The 24711-nt window shown below is 40.6% G+C and overlaps 1 protein-coding gene across 1 annotated transcript in view; it reads left to right on the plus strand.

The window, feature by feature from the left end:
* UST (uronyl 2-sulfotransferase) overlaps positions 1 to 24711 on the plus strand; it is a 283170-nt gene that overhangs the window by 85872 nt on the left and 172587 nt on the right. The window contains exon 2 of the mRNA XM_077811788.1: positions 15029 to 15072. Within this exon, the coding sequence (XP_077667914.1) occupies positions 15029 to 15072 (44 nt within the window). The remainder of the gene's footprint in view (positions 1 to 15028; positions 15073 to 24711) is intronic.

A 24711-nucleotide genomic window follows, 5' to 3' on the forward strand; every position in this document is an offset into this window, starting at 1 on the left:
CATTTCTCACCAATAGGAGCTAGTTTACAGCAACAGGAAGAGAGCAGATATTTACAGAAAAGGTGCAGGGCAATAGAGAAATAACATCCTTATGGTTCTAATTATCATTATAAGCAGACAGCAAATATAGCAATGTAATCATCTCATCAATTATTTTTAAATACTTAAAACAGGCCCTAATTACTACTCCCACCCAAGTAGCTGTTGACCTTTGCTGTCAGAATGTTTTATGGTATTTTTAATTTAATCCCTTTAAGAGACTGAAACAAACAGTATATTTTTAAAGGAGTGATATGTTAATGAAGACTTAAAACTGCAAGGATTAATCACCATTATATTTGAAACCAAATGTGTACCTTTTGACCTCTACATTTTCAGCTTTCCTCAACTGTGACTTCGAAAGTTGAATGCATTTGAAGTAGTTTAATGACTGCGGATCAAATCCTTAGGCTTGAGTGGCTGGGCTGTGAACTGGGGCCCTCTACCAGGGCTGGTGAGGTTAAGAAATTCCTGCTTCCTGAGGTCCTGGAGTGGCAGCAAAGCTACTCTATGCCTGCATCTGTAGCTTGATGACTATGGCAGTCCCCTGACGGTTGTACTTTCCTCCTGGAGTGAGAATGGTGACTCCTACCTACTTGTGAATCCACTGAACTCCTCACCAAATCCTATAGACTAGGGCCAAGATCCTTCATCTTGTGGAGCAGAACTGCATCCCCAGCTTCCTCAGGGTTCTGCCGGGCAGTGGAGGAGGTGAAAGGGTTTGGTCCTAAGGAATGGAAAAAATATCACTATGCACCTACGTTACTGTTTCCACACCTCCTTCCTCACTCCCCATGGATGTGAGTAAAATTCAGTTTGAGGATTGATTACCTGTTTCATTCAATTAACACAGATGATTCTCTTTTTCCTTGAGATCTAACTCTGCTTTGTAACTAGCAATATGTGTGGTGGGTGTAGACCTCAGTGCTACAAGATGGGATGGATTCTGAAGCATTACAGTTTTTTCTGTGTATGCTGCATGGAATTACTTTTCATTGGTTCTCTTTTCCAAGACACCACTAGCCTCAATCTTGGGATACGTACTTAGTTGGATGATAAAATCTGGCTTTGACTGTGTGTGTGTGCGCATGCATCCTGGTGGCCCAAAGTAATGTAGCTTATTGCTGCATAAATAGTGGCTAGTGGGATGCCATAAATTCACACTGCACAGCTTTTTCCTGTTAGATTTTATTTTACTATTTCTAGATCCCACTTGAAGAAAGCAAAAGTTGTATTAGTCTAGTAGGCCATAAATAAAACTAGTTGTAAGAAATCTCAGTCTCCCTCCTTCTCTTCCTCCTCCTCCCCCTCCTTTACTAAACTGACTTGGGGAAAAAGTAAGCATACTTTATTATATAAGCTTATGTACATGTTTTTGGGGGAAGGAGAATGGATTTATTTTTTAACCTTTTTAACCTTTTTAATTTGTGTTATGCTGTTACAGGTCTATCTAAGTGAGAAGTAGGAGACCCCTTTCAGAATCGTTCAGAGCACTGTATAACTGCTGCTTTTTTAAAACTCATGACTCTTCTACTAACTGTAACAGGCTACACCATGGGCTAGAGTTCTTCAGTGGAGGCATTGTGAGGGGGAAAAGGGGAATGACAGGAAAAGGTTTTCTTGCCTTTTTACAGCACGTATGATTTGAATAGTCACAGGAAATAAAAGGTTAAATAAGGGCCAGTCATGTATACTTACTTATTTAAACTTGGTATATCAGTTGAAGAAAATTGTAAATTGGTATCCTTAAATATAAAGGACTTAGTCAGAGGACTTGTTTCCTCATTAAAATCCATCAGTTTATCTGAGAACACTGTGCATAAAAGAGTGAAAATGTCTTTTGAACTGAATCCAGTAAATGGATAGTGTGAAAATTGAGTGGTATTGGTCAAATCATTTATAGTAATGAAAATGTTTACATTAAATCATATTAAAGTGTAGAAAACCATCTGAAGTTTTTTTTTTTTTTTTTTTGTACAAGAGAATAATTACATTATAGTAGTTTGCTAATGCTTCAGGACTGAAAAATAAGCTGGCTAGATATATGTTCCTCCTGTGCTCTTTTATATGACATTTTGCGCTATTGGCTACCTTTTTATGGAAGGTGACAAGAAATACTATGACCATGGTTTGTTTAAGTTTTAGGGAAAGGATAAATTGATGGTGATTGAAATAATCTGGAATAATTTGTAGCTACTTTGGTCTAGCAGATTAACTTCAATTCTTTTTATGTTCAAAGAGGAAAGCAGACGTTTGCCTTCCATATAGCCTTGCTTTTACAGGGCAGTATTAAGCTGGGGAGGTCTTATGACCTTGAAAGAGAGACTTCCACAGTATTAAACAAATAAGGAGAAACATAGTATGTGAAAAAATATTTTACTTGAGCAAAATTAGTCTGTTTCCTTTATTCAGCTTCTCCTTGATCCTTCAGTGAAGTCATAATCCTGTGCTTGTGGTATTGGTCAGTTGCCATAATAATGGTTATGTCACACGTTCAGCAGGACGTCACTGCATATTAACTAACTATTAACTAACTAATATTAACAATAAGAAGGAAAGAATGCAAGCAAAAATAGGGAAAGAATAGATTAGAGAATACTTAGATAAATTAGGTATATTCAATTTGGCAGGGGCTGATGAAATTCATCCTAGGGTACTCTAAGGAATTAGTTGAAGTAATCTTGGAACTGTTTGCATTTATCTTCAAGAACTCATGGAGGACAGGTGAGATCACAGAGGACTGGAGAAAAGCAAACATAGTATATAAGATGGGCAACAAACAAGGACCCAGGGAATTACAGAACACTCCTCTTAATTTACTAACAAATTATTGAACAATCACTTTGCAAGCACCTGGAAGAGAATAGAATTTTAAGGAATAGCCCCCATGGATTTGTCAAGATCAAATTTTGCCAAATCAATCTACTTTCCTTATTTGATAGTTACTCGCGTAGTGGATGGGGAGGAAGCGGTAGATGTGATATCTCTTGATTTTCGTAAGCCTTTTAATGCTGTCACACATGATATTCTCATAAATGAACTAAAGAAAAGTGGTCTTGATTATATTACTATAAGGTGGGTGCAAAACTGGTTGGAAGACTGTACTCAGAGAGTAGTTATCAGTGGTTCCCTGTCAGACTGAAAGGGTGTATCTACTGGGGTCCCACAGAGGTCAGTTCTGGATCTGATACTATTCAATATTTTCAGTAAAGGACTTGGATAATGGAGCGGAGAGTATACTCATAAAATGTGTGGATGACACCATCTGGGAGGGATTTCAAGCACTTTGGAGGGCAGGATTAGAATTCAAAATAATCTTAACGAATTGGGAGAATTGGTCTGAAATCAGTAAGATGAAATTCAGTAAAGACAAGTGGAAAGTACTACACTTCAGATGGAAAAATCAAATGCACAACTACAAACTGGAAAGTAACTGGCTATGTGTTAGTACTGCTGAAAAGGATTTGGAATTTACAGAGGATCACAAATTGAATATGAATCAGCATAGTGGTGCAGTTGAGAAAAAGGCTAATATTCCGGGCTTTATTTACAGGAGTGTCATATGTAATTGTCTTTGCATTGGTGGGGCTTCAGCAGGAGGGCTGTGTCCAATTCTGAGCACCACATTTTAGGAAAGATCATAGAATTATAGAAATGTAGGACTGGAAGTGACCTCGATAGGTCATCTAGTCCAGTCCCCTGCACTGAGGCAGGACTAAGTATTATCTAGGCCATCCCTGACAGGTGTTTTTCTAACTTGTTTTGTAAAATCTCCTGTGATGGAGATTCCATAGCCTCCCTATGTAATTTGTTCCAGTGCTTAACTATTCTTACAGTTGGGAAGTTTTTCTTAAAGTCTATCCTAAATCTCCCTTGCTGCAATGTAAACTGAGGTTTGCAGAAGATTACATTGTTTTAATGCTGACATCAAACAAATAAGTCTTCAGAACTGTCCAGATTTTTTTATATTAGTTTGATTTAAATGAGAAAATAGTTTGTTGGCAATTGTACAGAAGTAAAAAGTAAATAATTAAGTAAAGGATAAGTACAAAAGCAAACATTTACATATCTATGACAGAATCATTAAAATAACACTAAAGTTTAGCAACAGAATACTGAAATTGCCAACAGCTTGACAGAAAAGTTGTTTCTCTCACAGCAGAAGCATTATCCCTCTGCCAACTCTCAGTCCAGATTATCTGTCCCAGAAAGGGGTCTCTGTATAATTACAGTCCTTTCTCACTTACACTTAGTTAGCTTTTGAAGTCCACGTGACTGGAAGTCTGTAACCTGTGGTGACTTTCGTCCTTACATCAAATGTTCTTTTCCCCAGGGTCACATCTGTTCATTAAACCATAAGACAAACAATTCCTAGAAGTCAATGCGGACAGCCAAAATGTCTAAATGTGCACAAATATTAGGTAGTAGTCCCTGCAGTTTTCATTTCTGGTTTTCTATGGCAATACGCATTTTGCTTCTCACTTTCAAGGCTCACGTACCTTTAGTAGTTTTTCATTAACATGCAAAGGATGGTAGCTCCTCTGCTGGCAGTCTAACTCAAATTAAGAAAATGATATGTGTAAGAAGCACACATTCAGAAGACCGTTTATTGCAGATTGTTATAATTAGGGATAGGCAGACTGGTTTGAGTAAAATAAGAACAGACCATCCAGCAATCTCACACTTGGAATCTGAGCAGAACCATTAGTTATTGCACTGCCAACACTTTTATTTATACTTAGCCAAGCCAGCTTTGCACACAATTTCTGTAGTCCAATATATTTTTCTTCATTAAACAATTTGTCCTAAAATATAATCTAGATTTCTTTATTTTTGAGTCAATATGCATCTATATATGATTTTCTGTCTCATCCCAATGTCATGCTTCAGGCAGCCTTTGCATCTCTAAGGTTTTAATAGATGAACCATCAATATTTTATTGAGTCAGATGAGGATTGTATATAGCATAGTTTTCTGTTCTCTCTTTTCTTTCTCTCTCTCACTTAGTTTCTCTTGAATTTGGCTGGTGAAAATGTTTTTATACATAATGTGAAATTAGAAGATTAGAACTTTGCTGTTTGTGTTACAAAAGCACAGGCATTTACCACTGGATGTAAAGTAGAATCTGTTTTCACGTTCAGCAGTATAGGGCTTATGACACACAGTACAGTAACTATGACTCTACCCTTCAGAGGGCAATGGTACATGTATGTATTATTTAGTTCATTTACAACATTAGCGAAAACAACACAACCAAAGCCTTGGTCCAGAACTTGAACTATCTCATCCCTTACTTTTCCTTTTTTGTATACCATGGCATTTCTAGATCCCAAATGAGATTTGAAGAAATGCTGAAATACTGCTAAAACAGCTGTGTATGGTCAAACTAATAGAAGTAACCAGTATCAATCTCGCAGACAAGCCTATTCCTATTCCTGGTGATATTTTCCACCTAGATTTTGTTATGGTTTGTATAATTTGGATGAACTTTGGCTAGATCTCAGAACTTTTGGCTTCTTATCTGAACTGAACCATTGAAAGTTTTGAGGTTCATCCATTAGTAATTATTATTATCCCATTCACTTTTTGAATTGATTCTTTATAAAAAAAAAAAATCCATGAAGGCCTGGTCTATAATGGCCTTATTTATAAAGGCTGACATCTTCCACAAAAAACTATAGATTGATCCACTGAACAGTTAAACTCTTAAATTGGAGTCTATTAAGGTAATTATATTTAATACAAAAATAACTTTTTGGTTTTATTTTTATACATAACAAGTTTTTTAATCTAAAAAATTTCCTCTTAAATTTGGACTTCAGCATTGATATGTAAGCTGCAGATATGTAAATCCTTTGTAGTGTCTCATAAGATACTAGTCCAGTTAGTACTGTGTTTCATATATGCTGTTGCTGCAGAATGAACAGTGAGAGAGCTTGCCAAGTTGACAGTACTGTGTATTTCTGGGAGCTTAGTGCTTTATTCTATTTATAGTAAACCAGCACTAAATTATTTATAACTGGTTAAATTGAAAGTTCCCAGACTTCATTTTACAAGAAAATGAAATTACCCAAGTGATCTCTTCCATGTCCCGTCTTTCTTTGCTTTCAGTGCACAATCCTGTATTCACTGGTATGGAGTGAATGATGACCTATAATGTGTTTTCTTCTTGAGATCAAGAAGCTTAAAAGAAGTCGTACAAATAAAATATAGCACAAATGTTTTTAAAAAAAGGAAAATAAGGAATTAAATTCCACTTCAGGATGTCAAATACAGAATAACACTACTGTGCTGGTGTGTATTACTCCATTAAAGATCTCAGTGAGGTGCTGGATTTATACTGAAGAGGGCAATAATAGTTATGTAGCTTTTCATACAGAATGGATGCAAGTTTGGGGTATAATGGGAGTCTTGTTACAGCACTGACTGGTTACTGGGGCTTCGTCTACACTTGCCTTTTTTCTGAGAAAGTTCCCTCTATTCCCACTGGTGCAGCTCTGCTGGTTGTAGCAATGGCAGGAATTGCCCTCTTAGATAAGACTTCAGCTGACTGCTAGAGTTTAACCATTTAAACCTGCTCACAACCGCTCTGTGTGACACTGGTGAAAATGCTGGGAGTTGTTCGCATCTTGTTCACATTAGTGCTCTTGCTGTTAGGGCCATGCCAGTGTATTTGTGTAAGCAAGGACTGAGAGAGCCTCTACCATATAGTTGTTGGTGGTGTTCAAAATACCTCTTGAAACCATAGAACATGATGAAAAATGGTGCCAGGCAAAAAGTAGCAACATGACTCCAACTTAGGGACCAGTCACTGTCTCACTGAAGTTAATGGCAAATATCCCATTCATTTCAATGGTGCAGGATCCAGGTTCTTGATAACAAAGAGTCTTTTACATACCTACTTGATCTATGGGGCATGAGACTGTATTACACAGTAGCCAAGGGTGAAAGTGGGCCAGTACAGTGTACCGATAAACACCCGCACTGGCCCATACCCAGCCCACATTTAAAGCCCTCTTTAATGCCCCTGCCCCTTTTGCCTCCCTTGTCGGCGGCCCTGCTGGTAGGGTCCATACTGGCAGGGCCACCGACAGTGGGGGAAGGGGCAGCAACGTTAAAGGGGCAGTGCTTTAAGGATGGTCCTTTGCTGCGGCAGAGCTTTAACGTTGCTGCTCCCCACCCCCCAGCAGCAGTGGCGTCCGGAACCCCGCGCCCCTTAAATCAACACGGGAGCCCAGGGCAGCATGAGCCTGGCTGGGCTGGCTGGGGGATGCTGACCCCCAGCCCCGCCCCTTCCTCCTGAGGCCATGCCTCTTCTGGGGCTCAGAGCCGCCCTGGCCCGTACTGGTAAGTGTCCTGACTTACTTTCACCCCTGACTGTAGCAGACTTTGAGACAAGCCTCCTAAAGGAATAGGTAGTCAAGTATTGCTCAGAAGTATATAATTTATCCTTCTGTCAGAATACATCATAAATTCCTCCTCGCGTGTCATAGATGGATAAAAGTCCTGGTGTGCTATGCTCTGGAGTGTCTCCACCTGCCGTTTTGCCTTCCTGTCTACTTCCTTTTTTCCCTCAAGTGGGGAGCTGAGAGGGTTTCATGCTCTTTTCCTCAATGTGCTCTTAAAAAGACATAGTAGGAGGACAGAAGTGGTCACAAACCCACCCATACCTTCTCTGAGATGATTTGGTGTTGGGAGACCTTTACTCTCCAGGCCAGGAAAGGCATGTGGTGGCCACTTAACTATTTTCCTTTGGGCCTTAGGAGGTCTACAGGGGGAAGAATGCATGGCTGGCTTCAGATTTGGGTAGCCACTAGGGGTACAATGAAGGCTGATATTTTCAAAGGAGTATAAGCTAGCTCACGGGGCGAGAAGACACCACTGTGATCAACTAAACCAGGAGTGGCCAACTTGCACCTGAGAAGGAGCCAGAATTTACCTATGTACATTGCCAAAGAGCCACAGTAATAAGTCAGCAGCCCACCATCAGCTCCCCATGCCTGCCAGCAGCCCTGCTGATCAGCGCCCCTCTTCCCCATGCCTCCTGCGGCATGCAGGAGGCTCTTGGGGGAGCGGAAGGAGCACGGGCATGGCGGGCTTAGGGAAGGGGGCAGGAAGGAGAGGGAGGCCTTGGGAGAAGGGGTGAAGTAGGGGCAGGGACTGTGGCAGAGCCAGGGGTTGAGCAGTGAGCACTCCCACCCCGGCACATTGGAAAGTTGGCACTGGTAGCTCCAGCCCCAGAGTTGGTGCCTATGCAAGGAGCCGCATATTAACTTCTGAAGAGCCACGTGTGGCTCTGGAGCCACTGGTTGGCCACCCCTGAACTAAACCGATCTCCTGTATAATGCAAGACTTAGAACTTTCCTGAATTAATTTCTATTTGGGCTAGAGCATATCTTTTAGAAAAACATCCACTCTGGATTTAAAAATTGCCAGGAAGGAGAATCTGCTGCAACCCTTTGCAAATTGTATGTCATTAATTACCCTCACCGTTAAAAATTTGTGTCTTATTTTCAGTCTGAATTTGTCTAGGTTCAGCTTTCACACACCGGATCTTGTTATGCCTTTGTCTATTAAAAAGCCCATTATCACATTTTTGTTCAATTGTTGTTTATAAAATGTCTTCAAATAACACCTTAACCTTCTCTTTGTTATGTTAAATAGCTTGATCTCCTTAAATCTATCACTATAACAGGGGTGGGCCACATTCAGCCCGTCAGAACTTTTATTCTGGCCCTTGAGCTTCAGCCAGGGAGTGGGGTTGGGGGCTTGCCCTGCTCCGGCACTCCAGCCAGGGAGTGGGGTCCACGCAGCTCCTGGAAGCAGTGGCATGTCCCCCCGCCCCCTTTGGCTCCTACTATAGGAGCAGCCAGGGGACTCTACATGCTGCCCCTGCCCTAAGCGCCAGCTCTGCAGCTCCCATTGGCCATGGTTCCCAGCCAATGGGAGGTGCCATGGCAAAGCCTGCGGACAGGGCAGCGTACAGAGCTGCCTGGCCGCACTTCCATGTAGGAACCATAAGGGGGACATGCCACTGCTTCCAGGAGCTGCTTGAGGTAAGCACCGCCCGGACGCTGCATCCCTGATCCCCCTCCCAGGCCCCAACTCCCTGCCCCAGCCTTGATCCCCCTCCCACCTGCTGAATCCTTTGGTCCTACCCCAGAGCTCGCACCCCCAGCCAGAGCCTTCACCCCCTATCTCAGCCCGGAGCCCCAGCCCTGCACCCTGACCCTCATTTCTGGTCCCATCCTGAAACCCACACCCCCATCCGGAGCCCTCATCCCCTCTCACACCCCAACCCCCAATTTCGTGAGCATTCATCGCCCACCATACTATTTCCATACCCAGATGTGGCTCTTAGGCTAAAAAGTTTGCCAACCCCTGTAATATAAGTTATGTTTTCCAATCCTTTAATCATTCTTGTGGCTCTTATCTGAACAGTCTGCAATTTATCAGTATCCTTCTAGAAGTGTGGACCCCAGAACTGAACACATTGTTCCAACATTGGTCACACCAGTGTCAAATTCAGAAGTAAAATACCCTTCCAAATCCTACTCAGTTTTCCCCTGTTTATGTATCCCAGACACCCAAATACAATTAAAATCCAGTGGAAATTAGGCTTCTTGGAAAGAAGGCTTGCAGAAAACATGGCAGCTGCGTTGTAGAACTTCCGATCCCCACCAAGCAAAATCTTGCTCAAGGGAAGTTTTAAGAGCTCTGCATGGTCCTCTCCTTTCTCCTCCTTCCTAAACCTAATGTTTTCTCCCTGCAGCTCTTCATTCTATTCTTTCTGCCTGATCTCCAATTTGTTCATGTAGAACTGTCCCATTGTAATTACTCCCTGGGTGCAAGCAGCTGATCCTCATAATGTACATACGTAATTTCACCTCAGCTTCCCCATATTCCCCAATACCAAAAATGCCTTTCTTTCTGATTTTGTAATTTTCCTTCCCTTATTTAGTTTTGAATTGGTTATAGAAATAACTGCCTTGATTTGGTTACTGAACATTCTTCTTTGTTTAAATTTGGTCTGCTGGTCCTTGACTGAGAAACTTCCTATGTCTTTGATTCCAAGAAAAAAAAGATTTAACCACCAGGTTCTCACAAAGACCTTGTATATATCTGACTCACTACATGTTAAAGATTACTAATTATCTAAGAAACCAGACCACTGTAATACCATAATCCTCTTTCATTCTATACCTGAATCTTTCTTTTCTGCAAAAAAACGTGAGAATTCAGAATATATGTTCAATCCATGCAAATATGGTATTGGTATTGATGTAGTTCTAGTGGATATTAGTCTGAAAACCGATTCCTTTTTTAAATGATCAAAATGTTCATAATATTAAAGGAGAGAGAAGACTAGTATTGGCTTATCTAGGAAACCATGTTTTTTAAGAATAAATATGCTAAAGAACTATCTGATAACATTTTCAGGACAATTAGGATCAATTGTGTCATTAATAACTTCTATTTTTTTTAAAAAAGGGGGTTGGGAGGAAATAATCTCAGTTATTACATGAAATGGGTTACTCCAGGGCTGTGGACCCAGATTTCAATGCAAACAGATTAATGTACCTTCCATTATCATTAGCCACCTCAGAAAGTACTTTATTTTCTTATTGATATTTACAGTCATGGCACGCACATTCTCATATGCCAGTACAATGTTTTAAGTGTTCCTGGTGCTGTACTGTATAAACACAGAATAATACATTTCTTTTTCTCTACTTCATGTAAGCATGCTCTACAGAGATACCTATTTTGTCTTATCAACATAGTGACTGTAGTGTTTATGATATAGTACCGTAGTAATGAGCCACTCACCTCTACGACATGTCTTTCTTTCAGATTAGATGATCACAATCATCCCTTCTGGCCTGAAAGTCTGAGTCTGTGTCTTTCTCTTTCAGCTCTTTTAACTTCTTATAGTAGGAAACAGTTCATAGAATAATTCGCCTTTTCTGGATATGTCTCTATCGAAACTTTCACTGTTAACAATATATATATTGTTAGAGGCCATGTTGGGGTGAAAGTGGAGCCTTCTTTCCTACCTGCAAGTCCTCCATGTGTTTTGTAGATGTCTTTCAGGTTCAATTCCCAGTTTGCCTTCCATAACCCCTTCTGCTGTACTAGAAGAGCTTCTTCATTCTTACCAGGTTTTCAACTTGCTATATGAAACTTCCTGCAGATTTATTTCCCAGTAAAGCTGTTTCTCAGATTGGCTTTACATCGATATGAATTTAGAGCTTGATACTGTGATGTGGTGATCAGTGAGAATATTTGCAAAAGGACTTCAACAGGATTGAAGGCAGTGGGGAGCATGCCATAGAGCAGCGGTTGTCAAACTGTAGATTGGGACCCCAAACTGGGTCCCAACCTCTTTTTAATGGGGTTGCCAGACTTGCTGGGGCCTGAGGCCAAAGCCTGAGCCCTGCTGCTCGGGCCCATCTTCAGCTCTGGATGGTGTGGCTTGGGTTACAGGCCCCCTGCGTGGGACTGAAGTCCATGGGCTTTGACTCCCCCCCCACCCCCACCCCCACCCCCACCCCCACCCCCCGGCAGGGCTCAGGCTTCAAGTCCCTCTCCTGGCATCGTGTAGTAATTTTTCTTGTCAGAAAGCAGTCAGGGTACAATGAAGTTTGAGAACCCCAGCCATAGAGAAAGCTCTCTCCTGTCAATGTCCTCCATTCCTGGATCTGTTGGGTTTTTTGTTAACCATTTGGCAAAAGCTTTCATCTGTTTATCAAAAGGGAACTTTTGTTTTAAACTTGCTACACTGAAAAAAGAGGATTCAAATTAGTGCACTGATTTGTCGTTCCATACATGTTCAAAATAACTCTAACTTACATGCCAAAGGGGCAGAAGAATGAAATGTAGCAGGAAAAGATATCTAATTTGAGGGTTGAAGTAAATTTTCCCTGCTGGTGACCTACCCTTTTTGCCCCCTTTTTGGTTTGTGCAAGTTACTCTCATTGGATTCCAAATCAATCCTATTTAAACTTTCACCACTTATATCTGTCTCGTGACAAGTTTATATCACCACTTTTCACTGTTGAGACTTCCATGGTAAATGAATCTGTTTACATCAACTCAGAATTTGACTCATTATTTCTAAATGTGTGTAGTAGCAACCCAAAATCAAGCTGCTAAAATTAAAAATTGGTTTAAAAACAGAAATCAAGCACATGAAATACCTGTGCCAAGCCAGATATGAAGATCATTGTAGTTGCTCAAACACTGAATGATTAGTTTCAAGAAAACAAAGTGAGGAAAATGCAACATACAGAAACAGTGGTATAGAAAGGTGAGATGTTAATAATTAGACCATATTCAATGTTTATGTGTATTTCAAAAAAGATTTTCTCCTTTTAAGGTATTAGCTCATACTTTCTAGTTCAGTCTTTTGTAAGGAACATACTATAAGCTACAGTATATAGTATGAATGTACTTATCTGTTTAATACTTGAGAGGAAAAGAAAACAGCAGTAATTCAGATCCTTTTTTTCAGCAAAATTAACCATGACAGCTGTTTGCTAAAATTGTAATTAATGTTCTTTTAATTTTGGTAAACTCAAATGCCTGGAATAACTACAGTGGTGTGTATGAGTGTGAATGTGACTAGATAGGCTTAAACATACCTTTTTTCAATAAGATGTAATATTTTAAAAAGACCTATTACCAATTTAATACTTTTTAGTGAGTTGCTACTTTTCAGATGTTATCTACCCTTTGTAATGTGTTCGTTTGTTTAAAAATTGTCTGCCTTGCCTAATAAAGGTCTGTGCTTAACGCAGAGCAAGAAAGACAACGTACTCTTATTTTCAAGAAAAGTATTAAAAGTCATTTTTACATCAATAACATCATTCTCTTGACTGCATTCATTATGGGGTGGGTTGCTGGACGCATTTAGCTACTCCATACAAACTCTTCATTTTTAAGGAAAACTGATATGTACACATGGCCAGATGTTAGGGAAACGTAGTCTATGGCTAGTGCTGGAAAGAATGGTCTTAGCATAATGTCTTAGCTTTGACAAACTATATGTAGCAATATTTTTTTCTGAACTGCTGATTCTTCCCCATCAAACATGTTTTTTCAGAGGCTTTGCCTATAGAAGAACCATTTTATCAAAGGACCATATAGGACTCCTTTCAATTATTTGTGAATAGAATTACTTTCCAGGCAATCAGAATCAGTGGAATGCAATATTAGGTGTGGGGTGAGAGTGGAGCATTCTGAACCAGAAAATAGCCATTAGCAATTAATTAATTAGTCCCACAAGGAGAAGGTACTATTATATTAGAATAATAAGAAGATGAGCTTTTGATTTTGCATTAAGGACATATGAGGGAGACTTGAATTGAAAAATGTGAATGTTCTTTAGAGCCAGTTCAATGAAATAAAAGATGTTGAGGCTTCTGCATTCGTGGACTCTCATGCCAGACCAAGAAAACTGTGAAGAACCATCTTCTTTGGATTTGGAGTAGGTTTTACATGATGTTGAACCCTAGATTAGTTTTTCTTGACTCCTGCCCTTTATAGTGTCAGACAAGTGATTTTTAAACTTAAAGGAATTAGAAAAAGTATTGAAAACACAAAGTTTTTAAACTTAATTTACATAGTAATTCAAGCTTTTTTTAAATAAAATGGATTGATTAGTTGTATTTAACTAAATTAGTGGTGTGGAGCTGTCATTAGCAAACCTATTGGATTTCATGCCTCCTCTGTCCAAAATGCTTCCTTTTATGATGGTACCATGAATAATTCTGCAAGATCCTTATGTTGAGCCGCTGTCCTTCTGGCCAAGGAGGATGGAATGGAAACCCTTTAAGTCTGCAGTACACATTCTTAACTAACCAGAGCATTTCATTGCGAGCTACATGAGACACTTCTTCCTCCCAAAGACAGAGTGTGTTGCCGCTGCAGCACTGAACAATCCCGGGATCCAGAGACTGACTTATCAGTGGATCTCATTTGTAAGGAACTTTTTCTCTCGGGGGTACTTATGTGGGCCCCATCATTCTGGTATCTTAGTGCTTCATAAACATTAATGAATTTTATCCTCATACTACCTAGCCTCTTGGTATAGGGACAAAGGGATTTTCTTACTATCTTGGGCTTGGAGATGATTCAGATGACAAGATGTTTGACAATGTAGCTGTCAGCCTGATGGAGACTGCCAGAACTGCGGAGAGCCTTTTGCCTTCTGATGGGTATATTAGGAAAGGTTCTGTTTGATATGGGGAACAGAGTGAGAGTTAAGGAAGAAATGCTGCATGCGTGTATTCGTGTGTGTGTATAAAATAGAAAAAACCCTGAAGTTGTGGGTATTGTTTGGGTGTTTTATATTGGACTAACCTACAGGAAAGCACTTGAGAATCACGGGCTTTTTCTTCGGCCTCAGGAAGGAGAGCAAGTTGGAATGGCAGGCATAATAGTATTGTTTGTTCAGACTTTTTGAATATTCTGAGACAGAAATTAAATCACAGGTCAGTAGGCGGGAATCCGGTATAGGAAAATGCAGAAAGTCTAGTGTAGGTATCACACAGTGTTTGTCAACTTAATCTGACCAAAATCTAGGAGCCAGCCCCAGAATGATGTTATTTAAAACTAAATTGTGTCTACTGACATTCATGAATTATAATTGTTTACAACTCTGTCCTTATACATGTACACTATATTTTTTAATAGTGTGAATAACTAAAGGTGCCATTGTCCCATTTCAGACACCTGGACCATTTAGTTTTGTACTAAAACTCTAACATTTGTGCAACTGGCTGTCAAACATGTGGATGAGCCAAATCACCCCTAGTTTTTAAAAAAAGAAAAATGTAGCAAGAGAAAGTGTTTGTTTGACTTGGTTCCTGTGACAAAACAAACACTGGGAGGGACACTAATTCCCATAAGATGTCACTAAGTTATTTTTATGGGTTTGAAATTACATTGCATAATTTTTGTGTTTGTCTCTTTTCTGCCCCCCCAGGAAATTCCACTTACTTGGATGACCATGGACCACCCCCGCGCAAGGTGAGCTCCTTTCATCTTTACCAGCTGCTTTCCTATTGTATATTTTGGGCCAAATTATACTCTGTTCCTCCGTAGTAAATATGGAGGAGCTCCACTGAGTTTTACATTGGTGTAGCTGAAAGCTCAATTTGGCCCTTTTGCCCCCCCCTTTTTTAGAACGTATTTTCTTCTCAGGCTTTTGTAGATAGCTTGCACAAAAATACGTTTAACATGGGTAAAACTGGTTCATTGAAGTCAGTGGGAAGGGGATTTCAAGCCGTTCTTTCCTGGTGCCAACATGATGCAGTTTATCAACACGTACAATAGAATGCTCAGTGGTCCTCTATTCTGGAACAGTATTATCACTTGGTCACTTTAGGAAGCGTCATCAAATTGTTACAGTTATCGTTGTTCTTGTGAAGTATTTGCTCACAACAGCCTAACAGGGCTAAACTATTGTTTCTAAACCCTCACACTAAATCTCTTCCTCTCAGTGTTTCCCTTTTAAACAGAAAGTATTTCAACAGGTATAGTACTTTTAAAACCTTAAAAAACAAATGCAGAATACATGAACTCAGTGAAATTGGGGTCTATGTTTAAAAAAAAAAAAATCTGAGAGTGGCTGCACTGGTTTATGCTGAGGACAGTGTACTCTTAAAAGGAAATGGTTATCAAGATAAACATTACTGTTTCTTGATTTTTAAATGAGACTTGTAACAGAGATGTTTTAAAAAAAAAGGGAAGGGGATGGGGGAGAAATCACATGATATACTGGCATTTTACAACTGTAAACTTAAGTTGACCTACATTAGGTTGTCTTACAGCCATGCAGTAATTACTGCGGGGGGTGATATCCACATTGCCCTTCTTCGGTCAGTGGTGTGCATCTTCATCAGGGGTGCTTCCACTGACTTAAGAGTGGCAGGCACATGCAGCCCCCCATTGGGAACAGGGCAGCTGCACCAGGCTTCTTAGCTCCCCGCTTCTCACCAGGAGCTGGGCTCAGCTCTGAGCACGGCAGCCGACTGCACTCTGGGCACAGAGCTTCCCCCTAAGTGCAGCCATGCCCTCAGTTGGGAGTGGGGAGCTGAGAGCCCGGGTGGCAGCCCCGTTCCCAGTGGGGAGCGGAGAAGCCCAGTGCAGCTGTTCCCTTCCTCGTGTAGGGGTGGGGTGCTGAGAAGTCCAGTGCGGATGCCCCATTCCTGGCAGGGAGCTGAGAGCCTGGGCAGCAGCCTGGGCAGTGTGGGGATCCGGGACCCCGGGGTGGAGCATGGCTCTCCTTAGGGAACCTGGGTGGCAGCCTGAGCCAGGATCCTGGGTGGCAGCAGGGCTGAGGAACCAGGAGACAGCTTTCTTGTCAATTTCATGGCCCCAGCAGAGCTGTGAAATTGACAGTGACAACCAATAGATATAGGTAACGCAGTGTCTGCAGGGGCACTGTGTCACCCTAACTATACCGATATAAGCCCTATGCCTCTCGTGGAGGTAGAGGTATCATGTCAGTGTAGTAGGGCACTTACATCGGGAGGAGCAAGGCTGTAGCGTGTACACTGACATAATTAGGTCAAAGTAAACTGCCTTAGGTTGACCTAACACTTTAGTGTAGAGCAGGCCTCAATAGTTGTGCTGCTAGTGTCAGATAGTAGAAGAGTGGTAGGTGGCAAACTGGTAGATTATAACATTAAAAATTTAAAATTAGGTGTGTTTTATCAACTAGTGAATATAATATGGAAAACAATAGACACAAATAATACTATTGTAGTTTAGCATTAGATTGTATCAGAGGGGTAGCCGTGTTAGTCTGGATCTGTAAAAGCGGCAAAGAGTCCTGTGGCACCTTATAGGCTAACAGACGGACTGGAGCATAAGCTTTCGTGGGTGAATACCTGATAGATGCACCCTTAATGCTGGAATAGCTGTGTCCACAGTAGGCAATTTTAGCTCTTTAACTGTATCATTTTCTAAGCCAATGTAGTTATAGCTGTACAAAAATTCTGTAGGCCAGACCCCAAATCACTGCCTTCATTGGTGAGGGATGTAAAAATGGCCTGCATGCTGGCAGCAGTTGCCAGAACCATTGTGCAAGCATAATGTTTCCAGGAGTGTTTGTGGTGGAGGTGTCAAGTACACTTACGTACAGGGTTAGGTAAGTGTAGTATGCTGGTCCAACTTTTCTGGCCAGTGAACTGTGGGGCGCTGTAGTCTTGCTGTGCTCTTTTTCACTGACTGAGTTATGGGCACTGCTTTCCAAGCATTTCAGAAATGCAAGGATGAAGATTATGTCTGGCCTCTGCAAGAGGAAAAGTGGTGACAGGCTTTTGTGCATCCAGGTACAATCTAGCCATTAATATATATGATTCTCTGAAACCTAATTTGGTGTTACCTTAGCTCTGAGACTTTCCAGAAAAGACACATAATAAGACCATTATAATGACATTGTTTTTGCTGCTCTATAAATAAATATAGTGAGTTTTCTTAGAAAGGAAGGCGTAATCCTGCCATGCTATTAATTTTACCATGTTAATTTTATTTTCCTATGCATAGTGTAATATGGTGACATGTTTATATCCTGGTAATGTAAATGTTTCATTTGCAAGGTTATGTACTGTGCAAATGATATACAATGACAAGATAAATATTTTTAAAATGTTTCCTTTCCCAGATTCTCTCATTTTTCTCTGTTACTTGTAACAGAGGTGTTTTAAAAAAAAAAAAAAAAAAGGGAAGAGGATGGGGATGGGGGAGAAATCACATGATATACTGGCATTTTATAAATAGCAGATTGGCTTTGGCTGTGGGTATGTTTTAATATGAAGCATTGCCAGGTGAACTCATTTCAGTGGGAATTAGGTACCTAGGGGCTTTTGAAAATTCCACGAGGCACCTATCTGCATCTTTGAGCACCCAAAAACCTGTAAAAATCTGGTCCTAAATGACTTAGGTGCTTGTGAAAATTTTGTCCTTAATCTCTCAAAATACAACAAAACCTCCTTTTTAAACATCACACTCCCTCTCCCAACCCCTAAGCTATATTTTTTTCTAATTGCACCTGGAGAGCACAAGTATCCTTATGGGTTTCCTGCATGAGTAGTTATGAAGGTAGATCATTATAGTCCTAGCAGAGATAATAAAATAAACTTAAGTAAACTCTCCACTGATAACTGCTAGGGTAAAAAGATAAAGCTAAATGATGGTTTTTTGTCTTGAAAAATTGTTTCCTGTGTGTCCCTGAAAGACATTTCTTCTGTTGTTTGGGTACAGTCTCCTGCTTCTCTCTTACCCAGAAACATTGTAGCATGCTTGGTCTACAGTAGTGGTTCTCTAACTTTTTTTTCCACGGATCAGTTGAAAATTGCTGAGTGTCTCAGCAGACCACTTAATGATCTTTCCAAATGTTGTTAGTACTGTTAGCTAACTATTGTAAAGCGCTTTGGATAAAAGCGCTATATAAAGAAAATTAATAATAAACTTTTTTTGTTCTACAAATAAAACAACACAACTCAAATTTTAATATCAGTAGTCTTACCTCTTTAATGCAATGGATGTGCTCTCCCTCCCCCGCCACGACAACTCCCGAGCTGGGGCTGGGAAGGAGGGGGGGGTCTCTCCCCCACTGCGGCAGCTCCCAAGCTGGGGCTGGGAAGGAGGGGGGGTCTCTCCCCCGCCACAGCAGCCACAGAGCTGAGGCTGGGAAGGAGGGCCATCTCTCGCCAGCAGCTGCAGCCCTGGAGCTGGGGAAAGTTGCCTCCTTCTCTGGCCGCCACAGCCCTGCAAATCCCAAATTCCCCCCACCCCCTCTTCTCACCCCACTTCCCCCTATTCCCCTCAAGGCCACCACCTCATTTTACACGTGCATCTTCTTCAGGATCCAGGCACCTAATTAGTGAGCCACACGTGTGCAGCTTCACTAATTAGATGGGTGGCCCTTCATTCTCTCATGTGTGGCTGCCCAGGCACTGACCTTAGAGGGAACTATCCGCGGACCACCTGAATGGAGCTCCTGGAGCACTTGTGGTCCGCGGACCACAGTTGGAGAACCTCTGGTCTAAAGAATTGCTTAGAACTGGCCTCCAGGGTAAAGTATTCGGTGCTTGACAGAGTAAAAGCAATGTTTATTCCAGATCCATATTTTTTGTGTTTGATTTAGCACTCAGAAATGCCTTCCCAGGCCAGTAAGGAAAGGACTGTAATCTAGATTAATATAAGATTTTTTTTAACCTTGTCAACTTTTTTCTGATTTGCATACCAAATTTAGCATTTTGTTCCTCTTATTTCAGGAGTTTTGCATTACACAAGAAAAGGACTGGGGGATGTGTGCCATAATGCACAGTAGCAACAGTTCAGATTTATCCATCCTAGACAATTTCATAGTACAGTCTGAAAAATTTACCTTAGTTCCCTTGTCTTAAAGATTCCTGGCTAATCTGCAATTGCTTTAAGAGCTTCCCAGTGCCTTACTATCTTTAGTATATTCACTTAGTACAGTGTGGTGTCTATCCCTTTTTTCTTCTTTATTTCACTCCTTTTCCAGCTGGCAGATAAAGTTTCAAACTTCTGATGACAAATACTGTAGTCTGAAGTGTGTCCCGTGCTTCAGTATTATCTGTGATACTCATAAGATTAAATCCGTGTCCTGCTGATGTCATCATGCTTAGTCTTTGGGCTTCCCAATGTGAACTAGGATGTTCTGAGCAGCCTGAACGTGCTCAGATTTGAATTGAGTGCTTGTGCAATGAATAAAAGTTCTGGGCATTTTGTCCAACCAGCCTCAGTTCTGGGTGTTTAAAAAACAGTACAGCAGGGCAATAGAATATAGTCTTATGTAAGTGCTAATTATCTTACATTTTGAAGCATGTGCCTAATTGCCTCTTTAAAAACATTGGGAGGGCATAGGTTGGGATATAAACATCTTGACTGTCCCAACAGCAACACATTTGCAGTTCTCACTTATTTTTCTGTTCGCTCCGGTTTGTCTAAACATTTGCAACGCTGACATTTAGATATTGTGCAGATACTTCATAGTGTTTGTTTAGGGCCATATTCTTCCCTCAGATCCAAAAGTTCTATTGCTTTTGTAGCATTGCATGATCCGGTAGGGGTGTATACGTCACTTACCCTCCTTTGAAGCATCAGCTACTGCCATCTGCTTGAGGCAAGAAACTACATGCGCCCTGATTCTCATTCAGGCAGCTTCTGCGTTTTTTATCTCAAGCTAAATATTAGGCTGTTGGAGTTGTAAATTATGTAGTGATAGATGGATGATTCCAAGGGGAATGACGTACAGAAATTGGTAGGTATGATTTGGCTCTTAAATCCATTGTTTAAAATAATATCCGTGTAAAGAATTTTTTAACAGGGCTTCTTACTTTACTACACCTGTCAGCATTCAGTTTTTTTTAATGTGCATAATGCATAACTGTAGAAGCTCTTGGCTGTCGCATGCAATCCTGCAATTCACTTATCCTGGAGTTGTACTTTTGACTTGTTTAATTCATCTGTGAATTCATAGTAGTACTGGGTACTACTATGGGAAACTCTCCAAATGTTTTTATAACATCTGTGATATTAATCGGTGAGAATTACAGTGTGCTCTAAATGAAACAAAAACATGAAAAGGGGATTTTAGAGATTTAAAAAGTAAGTTTTTAGAATCAGGTTGATTCTAATTTTATATATCTGCTTAAAAAGCCCCTTAAGTTAGAAGTGTTTGTGCATTTTAGCTAATGAACAATGATCAGTTGCCCAGGACTGATGTAAATAATGGCTAATAACCGTCTTTAATTTATGATAGTGAAAAGTAACCATGGCCCAATTTGCAATCAGTTTAGAGGTTGTGCAGAGAACCTTCTTATATTTTGGCATTCAACGTGGCTAGGTACCAGATAAGAATATTTTAAAATAGGACTGACTTTTTTTCCTCACGTGAAGAATTGAAAATAGCACTTTCAGAAAAGGACACGTTTTTGGAATGAGAAAAACCCAGTGTGTGGCTCATAGATTTCAGAAGATCAGGGCAGCTCTCAGCCATACTTCAAAATGGGGCAGCAGCAGCTTTCCCAAACATAAGCAAAGAAAGTGAGCTGGGCTCACTGCTGCACCTACTCAGACGCTATTGCTCTGGTGGTCTGATTCTCCCTTTGGAGTATACTGATGGCAGAAAGAGCAAAAAATCAGATTTAAAGTTGGCTTAAGTGGCCAGCTAAGGATTTACTGGACATAGAGGAATCCTCCAGTGACAGAAAGCTGGTGTAGCTGGCCTATGCTATCCTCCTTCTCAATCCTCGGTGTAAAGGACTTGGACAGAGCCATGCAGCATTCCAGCCATCCCCAGGTGTCAGAACAGATCCTTGGGTGCTGTTGCAGCTAATTATAACTTAAAGCAGCCTTAATGCTGCTCTAAATTGCTCTTGGGGACTGAACCACCCCCTAGCTGGTCCAAGGATCACAAGGTGTAAAGATGACATACCACCAGCCAACTCATCTTCACCATTTTTGGGTCCTCTGAGCACAGGTCAGCCAAAACCAAGAACTAGATCCTATAACTTTAACAGTAAAAAAAAAAAAAAAAACCCTCTTCAAATAAAGTACCTAGAATTCCTAGATTTCTCTGATTGCTTCACGTTTTCAGGCAGGTGTAATTAAAGAAAAAATTATGTTCTGGAGTGAACTTTTATTTATCTTTCCCATGTAAAATGGAGTCAAAATAGTACCTATGGATGAAATAAACCTGTTTTAAAAAAATTTCTGTGCAGTTGGTGCAAATTAATGACAGTAATAGACAAAAATAAATTGATGTGTTCCATTACATTAAACTGGGAGGAGAGGTAGATACACTGGAGGGTAGGGATAGGATACAAATTAGACAAATTAGAGGATTGGGCCAAAAGAAATCTGATGAGGTTCAACAAGGACAAGTGCAGAGTTCTGCACTTAAGATGGAAGAATCCCATGCACCGCTACAAACTAGGGACCGAATGGCTAGGCAGCAGTTCTGCAGAAAAGGACCTAGGGGTACAGTGGATGAGAAGCTGGATATGAGTCAACAGTGTGCCCTTGTTGCCAGAAAGGCCAATGGTATTTTGGGCTGTATAAGTACGGGCACTGCCAGCAGATCGAGGGACGTGATTGTTCCCCTCTATTCGACATTGATGAGGCCTCATCTGGAGTACTGTGTTCAGTTTTGGGCCCCACACTACAAGAAGGATGTGGAAAAATTGGAAAACGTCCACCGGAGGGCAACAAAAATGATTAGGGGACTGGAAACATGACTGATGAGGAGAGGCTGAGGGAACTGGGATTGTTTAGCCTGCGGAAGAGAAGAATGAGGGGGGGATTTGATAACTGCTTTCAACTACCTGAAAGGGGGTTCCAAAGAGGATGGATCTAGACTGTTCTCAGTGGTAGCAGATGACAGAACAAGGAGTAATGGTCTCAGGTTGCAGTGGGGGAGGTTTAGTTTGGATATTAGGAAAAACTTTTTCACTAGGAGGGTGGTGAAGCACTGGAATGCGTTACCTAGGGAGGTATGCGTTACCTAGGGAGATGGTGGAAGGATTCCTTTGAAATTTTTAAGATCAGGCTTGACAAAGCCCTGGCTGGGATGATTTAGTTGGGGCTTGGTCCTGCTTTGAGCAGGGGGTTGGACTAGATGACCTCCTGAGGTCCCTTTCAACCCTGATATTCTATGATTCTGTGTGTGAATGCTCAGCAAATAAAAACAAAAGTAAGTGTATTTTATTTCAGTCCTTGAATGACTGTTTTCTCAGCTCTACTGTATCTTTTTCTCCAGTACAATTGAGGAGGTGAAACTGACACTTGGGGACAAATATTGCAGTCCTTACTCTAGCAAATCTACCATTGAGGTTGATGAGAGCTTTGCCTGTATAAGCACTGGGTAAGAGCTGCAGGATAGAGTCCTTAGCTTGTGCAGCTGATATATATGTGAATAAAGAAGCTGTGCTGTAGGCACTTGATGACAGATAAAATCTGTTGAAGTGGGGCTCTTTTCGGACAAACTTCCCATGGGATCCCCATCATGCATCTGATGCTATTGACAGCTGCTCGGGTATCAGCAAAGCCCTGTGCTTAGCACTTTTGTGACAGTACTTCAAACCATAAAGTGAATACAAAAATGAGTGTGGGTGAAGATTAGGTCAAGAAGAGAACAAACAAAGCACATACCAATACACAAGCTGAATCTGAACCGAATTTTACTAATAACTGAGTTGAAGCCATTACAAAGATATTGGGGCTGTGGAGCCAGTTACTGAAGAAATGCAAATGTCTTGCATAAGAACGGCCAGACTGGGTCAGACCAAAGGTCTGTCTAGCCCAGTATTCTGTCTTCTGACAATGGCCAATGCCAGGTGCCCCAGAAGGAATTAACAGAACAGTTAATCCTCAAGTGATCCATCCCCTGTCTTGGTACCATCATCCTAGGTTTCACCCACTGCTAGCAACATGGTACAATTGTGATAGCACATACAGGCTGTATTATTTTTACTGCTTTTGGCCACGGACAGGTCTACAGTTAAGTCTTAATTAAAATTGGTTGTAGACTGTATGAGTCCATTGTCTCTTCTAGTTGTCAAGCAGAATTTTCTTTAAGGCAGCCTGTCTAAAAGATCATGTCATCATTCTAGGTATATATTTCCTTTTCAGTTCAGCTCCTATGTGTATAGTAGCAACCAAGATTTTTTTTAAAGTCCCATATATTTTATCTTCTCTTTACCTGTTAGTTTTTGGTCTGGCTTCCCATTTATTTTAGTATCTTGGACTTATTTTATGTTTAAACTCTAGTTTTTGACAGTTAAAATGTTGTGTACAGACTATCCTTTTTGCCAAAAGAGAGCTGCCTTTGGGTTTTTCCCCGGACTCCCTGAACATCCAGTTAGCTACAATTGTGGTGTTTTGGAGAGTTTTATTTCTGGGGTTTTTGTATGAGCAATATCTTTACTGGAGGGTTTTTGCTGTTGTTTTAAGAAACATTTTTCCCATTATACTGCTGTTCAGTCTAAGTGATTAATTTGTTACTGGCGAAGTGCCAGGTATAAAGATAAATCTCTTCCACATAATTGTTTATCAAGCATTTTAAAAGCAGGAATAGTAGCAGATGTGTGTTTGATAGAATAGCTAAACAGAGCATTCCAGCTCCAAAACAAGTGGTGCATATTATTAAAAGCAAATGGTCCTACTGTGTGTGGAAGTCTAGGTTAACTATGGAGAAACAGCCAATAAAAAAAAGAAAGCAGCAGCAAGAAATTCTCTTCCTTTTGCTATTTTTGTTGGCTTTTTTTATTTCAGAGATAATGCAGTGCATGTTTGTACAGTAGAGAGGTGCCTTTTTTACTTCAGAGTTAACAATGTGGTGCCCATTTGTACAGAGAGGTGCTTATGAAAGCAAAATACATTGTGGAAGTTTTCAAAAACAGAGCTTGTCAACGTTTAGAAACGTTGTAATATGTAAATAACTCGCAGTGAAGTTTACTTGACTCAGTGGCTACTAAAAAAGCAAATACAGTGAGTAACACTTTAACATTTTAAACCAGAAGAATTAAAACAAATACTGTATTAATGGATTAAATTATCTTTAATTGAATTGAATGTGTAGCTCTAATGGAGTGTGAAATATTGGTGTGACATACTCATATTTGCCTGCCC

Source organism: Eretmochelys imbricata, chromosome 3 (assembly GCF_965152235.1).
Source record: "Eretmochelys imbricata isolate rEreImb1 chromosome 3, rEreImb1.hap1, whole genome shotgun sequence".
Classification (NCBI taxonomy): Eukaryota; Metazoa; Chordata; order Testudines; family Cheloniidae; genus Eretmochelys; species Eretmochelys imbricata.